The sequence below is a fragment of the Eptesicus fuscus genome, chromosome 10 (assembly GCF_027574615.1).
Source record: "Eptesicus fuscus isolate TK198812 chromosome 10, DD_ASM_mEF_20220401, whole genome shotgun sequence".
NCBI classification, from domain to species: Eukaryota; Metazoa; Chordata; class Mammalia; order Chiroptera; family Vespertilionidae; genus Eptesicus; species Eptesicus fuscus.
In genome coordinates, this window is record NC_072482.1 from 78,635,899 (window position 1) to 78,642,277 (window position 6,379).

The window sequence follows — 6,379 nt, forward strand, 5'->3', positions numbered from 1 at the left end:
TTGGTTTCGGGCACATCCCCAGTCGGAGGTGTGCAGGAGGCAGGTGATCGATGTTTCTCTCTCATCGATGTTTCTAACTCTCTATCCCTCTCCCTTCCTCTCTGTAAAAAAATCAATAAAATATATTTTTAAAAAAACAAAAAACACATCAATGGTATATTCTTTCCCCCTATCCCTGCAGTGTGAATGGCCCCAGCCAAAGAGCCAAACCGTGTCCTTCTCATTGTTTATCAGTTTCATGTTGTGTTAACAAGTCTCTGACCTGATACTAGTAATTAGAGCTTATAATTACTGACTACTTCCTATGTGTCAGGAACTGTTCTAAACACTGTGTGTTTACTCATATACTGCTCTCAACAACTGAGATAGGTACTATTATTGTCCCATTTTATCATTAAGGAAACTGAGGCCCAGAGAATGAAGGTAATCTGTTTCAAATCACTTAGTTATGAATAGTGGCCTAACTCAGGATTTAAATTTGAGCAGCCTGACTGCACAGACTGGTTCTGAACCACTAGACTAATCCCTTGGTATCAACTGGAATGCACTTGACCTGCAGGCACAAGCTCAAAAGCTGTTATACACAAAACAATTCAACTGTTAAAATATCCCCCCACCCCTTTATTTATTTATTTATTTTTTAACCAACAGAGTTAAAATAGACTCTCTATAAGGTGTGAATACCCCCAAATTTATCTTGGTAATGAAACCCAACCAAACTAAGGTGTTGAATGGACAGTAGCTAATAACACCAATCAGATGTGGGGCCAGCTTATTTTGTGTTTTGAATCTGTAGAGCTTCCTGTGACAAACACAGTTTACAATGTTTAAGTCTTTCATTTGAATTTCTACCCAAGGGAGCTCACCCAGGATTGCCAGTCGGTAAATAATTATCAATTTCTTTATTCCAAAATACTTTGAGGCATGTAGGTAGTTTCTTTTTCCTAACCCATTAATGTTTTTTATTCTTTATTTTTTAAAGTATTACATGAGTCTCCTTTTCCCCCCATTGACCTCTCCCCCGCCACCCCCTTCCCCAAGCACAATCCCTCACCGCCCCTACTGTCTGTGTCAATTGGTTTTGCTCATATGCATGCATTCAAGTCCTTTGGTTGATCTCTTATCCCCTCACCCCCCACCTTCCCTAACCCATTATTTTTTATGGTTTATTAAATCTATAGGATAAGATTCTGTGGAAGTGAATTCATTACTTGTTTTTGATAAAATTCCATTTTCTCCAATCTTTTGTTTCTAGATCCACAACAAAAAATAGCGGTAATAATATCTTTTCAGAGGCAAAATTGGTGTGGATGTTTTCCTCTTTGCAGAACTTCAGACCCCGAAGAAATATTTTGGTATGCTCATTGAACAACAGCTAGATTTACTGCCAAACACCTCTTTATGAAAGACATGTAAATACAGCAGAATAAACAAGATAATTCTATTTCATTTGAAAAACATTTTCCCAATTATGTGAACTTGTTTGGAAGAAATGCTCTATATTTGGTGCTGTAAGGAGTTTGGCTGATATTTATGATGTAGTCATAGCCAAGAGTTAAAAGTTATATTAATATTTAATGCAAAACTATTTTCTTTTCTCTCTTCTTATATTTTTAATAAAGGAAAATGCTAATTAAAAATTGATCACACACACAAAAAAGCTGGCTTCTTTGCAAAGCTGATCATTTCAAGCTGAAAAGATGTTTCCAGTAGCAGTAGGAGCTACATGCTTACTTGTTTAAAAATGAGACATCAGTAGATTTTCAATCCTTTCTTACGAGAAAAAAACCTTCCTGAAGCCTGTTGCCAACTTGCCTGTCCTCTTTGTGAGTTAAAATGGGGTCACATACCCTTTCCTTAACCAATGAATGGCAGGGGTGTGGCATTACCATTAAACTAATCCGACCAGACAACTTCTCCTTGGGCGATTGGACTATTTGGGAGGTAAGTGGAGAAATAATCATTATGGGGGACTTGTTAGGAGAAAGAGAGAACTTGTTGAGAGAACTCTGCCAAGGCAACCAACAATGTTCACTGTAATGGTAAAGGAAATTTATAAATTTTAGGGACAGGATGGAGAAAGAATTGTGGGTAAAAGATTAAAATAGGTGGCTAGTGGGACAGCTAATGCAACAACCACAAGAACTGATAACCAAAGCAGTGACAACGGAATAAATAAACGGAAGGCTACAAACCTTAACTAAAAGCCATGCACATAAGAAAGGAATCAGAAAGGTGCCATGTCAGGGAATTCGAAAGAGGAAAGACTTCTATAGAGGAGGAGGGGGATGGCGAAGCAGTTGAAGCCCAGGCTTTGGCATGAGGCTGACTTGTAATTGGCCGCCGCCTCCAGCTTTAACCAGCCATCTTTCTTGGGGGCAGGTATGCCTGAGGAATGAGGTATAATCTGGTTAAGCACTGATGAATTTTGCAGCATGAACTTCACTGCTGACTCCACCTATTAGCTATATTATCTCGGGCTCGCAAAGCCTTGGTTTCATCATCAGAGATAATATTTCGTGTCCCTGTCCATTACCTATTTTTGTTTGTGAGCTTGTTTTCTTTTGACATCGGTAAACATGTTATCATATACTGTAAATTCAAAGTGTAAAATTGTGATGAATGCTATAAAAGATACTTCTTGTGGTGATTAAATGTGATTTAAAAAAAAAAAAAGAATTTAGCTGTGCCCGACAGTGAATAACGTGCCAAAGAAAAGATAGCTGTAATTTTGTCATCAAATTGAGAAAAATCTTGGCTTTGATGATGGGTAACCTTTGAGAACCAGACTCACTGCAATACTATAATGAACAGAAAAAAAAAAAATGTAGGAGCTGAATGAGGAAGACGGTGTAAGAAATCTCTGCTATAAAATAGAATGAGTGGCCCAAATGGCCCATGACAAGGGCGGATAGGCCTCCAGTTCTGCTTCTGTTTCTATTCAGGACAGAGAAGCAGGGATTAAAGAGCATCAACAGCTCCACCCTAATCATCTGTATGTGTCAAACCGGCACACTGCCGAAACCGGTTTGGCTCAGTGGATAGAGTGTCGGCCTTCGGACTGAAAGGTCCCAGGTTCGATTCCGGTCAAGGGCATGTACATTGGTTGCGGGCACATCCCCGGTAGGGGGTGTGCAGGAGGCAGCTGGTCGATGTTTCTCTCTCGTTGATGTTTCTAGCTCTCTATCCCTCTCCCTTCCTTTCTGTAAAAAAAAAAAAAAACAAACAAACAAAAAAAAAAAAAAAAAAAAACGGCACAAGCAGATCTTCCTTTCAAGTTATGAAATCTTTGATTTGGTTACATTGGAACAATTAATTTTCCTTTTGGAATCACTTTCTTTTGGAAATGTCCCTAGATTAACTCCTCCAGTGTTCTCGCTGGCCATCACAATTAGAAGGACTCCCTCCTGTGCCTCAATCTAATCTGAAAACACAGGAAAGCCAGTCATTGTGCAGAGGGATAGAATGATATAGATGCAAGCAGCCAGCATTATCTCTAACCGTAAGGAATTCATGGCTGGTGGTAGGCGGGGCATGATTTAGCTAAAGACAATCCAAAAAATGTGGTGATAAAACTGTGCACTGGAGACAGCACAGCGGAGAGAGCCAGGAAGGTGGCTGGACTCTGGAGGCACGCAGGCAGCACCTGAGTCTTAAAGGGAGAGTACAAGGTAGTCAGAGGATGAAGGAAGGGGGAGAAGAGGGAGAGAAAGAGCTTTTCTGGCCTAACGGGTTGGATCAATGGGCCAGGTGGCACCTGGTAAGGATTCCAGAAACACCTGACTCCCCGCTCGCCCATGTTTTCTGTATAGACTCTCCCGGCCCCTTCTCTCAGGCTATAGGTTCATTTCAGCCACGTGGATTCACCTTCCACCGACTTGGCAGAAATGACTGGCTAGACATTATCAAAAGGAAATAATTTTTTTATCTGCAAACCATGAAGTCCATGTCCCTGGCTTCAATAGCAGAGAGAACATGCTCTGGATTTGGCTCAACTTGGCAAAAAACATCTTAGAGGGCTGGAAAGAAAAGGAAAGGGGAGCTCAGCTGGTGTGGCTCAGTGGTTGAGTGTTGATCTATGAACCAGGAGGTCACAGTTCCACTCCCGGTCACATTCCCAGGTTGCAGGCTCCATCCCCAGTGGGGAGGAGGGAGAGGGGTGCAGGAGGCAGCTGATCAATGATTCTCTCTCATCACTGATGTTTCTATCTCTCTCTCCCTCTCCCTTCCTTTAAAAAAATTTTTTTTAAAGAAAAGGAGACACATACACTGCAACAACAGGAACATAAAAATCATATTTAAAAGCCAATTTTGCTTATGCATTAGACACTTACATGACAAAAATTTAATGTATGTCTATTTCCAAATACTTGGCCAGCCCCAAGTGCAAAGCTGAGAAGCTCAAGGGTCAGGATTTAGGCCCATATCAAATTCAAGAACTCCTGCCTCCCTGAGTGACTTACAGGTTATCTGACAGACCCACACTTCACTCCACAAGCATCTATGGAGCACTTGCCACTTAGCAGGCCCGGAGAAAGGCCGTGGGTTCACAATTATGAGTAAGTGGCATTCTCTGCTTCCACTGAGCTTGCCATCTGAAAGATTTACATTTCAAAATGTATGTTATAATATAGGTTGTTAACATTTGATTTTCAAAAATTGCACAATTACTTTACACAAGACTTAAGAAAGTCATGGTCTATAGGCAGATGTCACTTGTGTAGAGATCAATTAATTCGTGACCCATCGCCTAGACCAGTGATGGCGAACCTATGACACGCGTGTCAGCACTGACACACGTAACCATTTCTGATGACACGCGGCCGCATGCCGAGGATGAAACATTTGCTGCTCCTGAGGATGAAACATTTGCGACTAGAGTCTTGGAGTTAGTTTTTTCCTCAAAGTGACACACTACCCGAGTTATGCTCAGTTTTTTGGCGAAGTTTGACACACCGAGCTCAAAAGGTTGCCCATCACTGGCCTAGACTTTCAAATATAGGCAATTCCATACCAATTTCTTGAGCGACAGTGATTGGTTAGGATTAAAAGCCTTTCACTGTCTACACCACATACTTGACCACAGAGGCAACTTAGTTGTGCAGGGAGAGAGTTAAAGACTAAGCACTACTATTAGCTTCCAAACATCCCTATAAACCTATCAATCAAAATGATGGCCAAATGCAGTGCCGTGTGTCCTTTTCCTTTCTATATATTTTCTTTCGTTTTCCTTATTCTTCTTCCTCCTCCTCCTCTCTCTCCTCCTCCTCCTCCTTCTTCTTCTCCACACCCCCCCCCTCCCCCCCCCCCGCGCCAGGGGTAGATGGGGACCAACGTTCAAGAAAGTGCCTCCACTAAAGCTCACACTCTGCGCACTTCTCATTCTCTTTTTCTCAGATCAGCTAGAGAGGTCACACGTCCCATTGAAAGGCCCTTGTGGAGTCGAGGAAGCCGAGCATGCTCAGTAGCTGGGGCCGCTTTCTGAGCTCACAGCAAGCTTTGGCATCTGCTAGGCTTGGGGAAGCATCGGGCTTCAGCCGCAGCTGAAGATCCCGTTCCTGGAAAGCTGATCTCTGCCCAATCAGCTGCGGCGGCTTTCGCATCCATCCTCAGCTGCAGCGGCCGCGGGCTTCCCGGGAGCCCGCCCGCCCCGGCACTCTGCCTGCTGAGCGCCGGACGCGGCACTCGGTGCCCACGCGGGAGCCCCGCGCTTCCAGCAGCTGCTGGACGATCGAGCAGAAATGACGGGCTTGTGGCTAACGGTGACGCGCGAGTGAATGCAACTTCTGAGCCAGAGAGAGGGGGTGTGACTCGGGAGAAAGTGCCCTGGGAAGATTCTTGCAGCGGCTCCCATCATCGTTTCCTCCTTCGCTTCTTGTCACCCTGGCACTGCCGGCTCTTGCCCTGGGGAGGATGGTGACAGTGGTCACGAAGCTGGTGCTCTGCTTCCACCTCAGGTAAGGAGGGCACCTCCGCACGCTCTTCTCTGGGCGATGCGTTTATTAGCTCCGGAATCCACAGATGAGAAAGGTCTTCTCGCTGGTAGCCTTGTTCTCACAGTACAAGTTTGTTCTCAAGGAAGCCTGAGAAAAGGGCCTTTTTGTATGATTTACAAAATCCTTGCAGGTTGAGGTTGACAATAATCATTAGTGTTAATTTCTTACCCCCGTTATTCTTGACCCTGTTCTGGACCTGCTTGGTAAAATGTAGGTCTCTATTTGCAAGATCAAGTTAAAAGTACTTAACAACAACCACAACAACAACAACAAAAAGATTCTTGTTATACTCTGGGAAAAGGTACTTCATGACATACAGGCAAACGGAAATCTTAATTTTCAGGATGAGTACGATTTTAATTACAGCCAACAGAGAAAAATTG

At 43.3% G+C, this 6,379-nt stretch overlaps 1 protein-coding gene across 1 annotated transcript in view; it reads left to right on the plus strand.

Moving 5' to 3' along the window:
• TMEM244 (transmembrane protein 244) overlaps positions 1-5,745 on the plus strand; it is a 45,454-nt gene extending 39,709 nt beyond the window's left edge. Inside the window, 2 exon segments of the mRNA XM_054722682.1 lie at positions 5,398-5,464; positions 5,586-5,745. Of these exon segments, the coding sequence (XP_054578657.1) occupies positions 5,398-5,464; positions 5,586-5,745 (227 nt within the window).
• Positions 5,746-6,379: the final 634 nt, after the last annotated feature.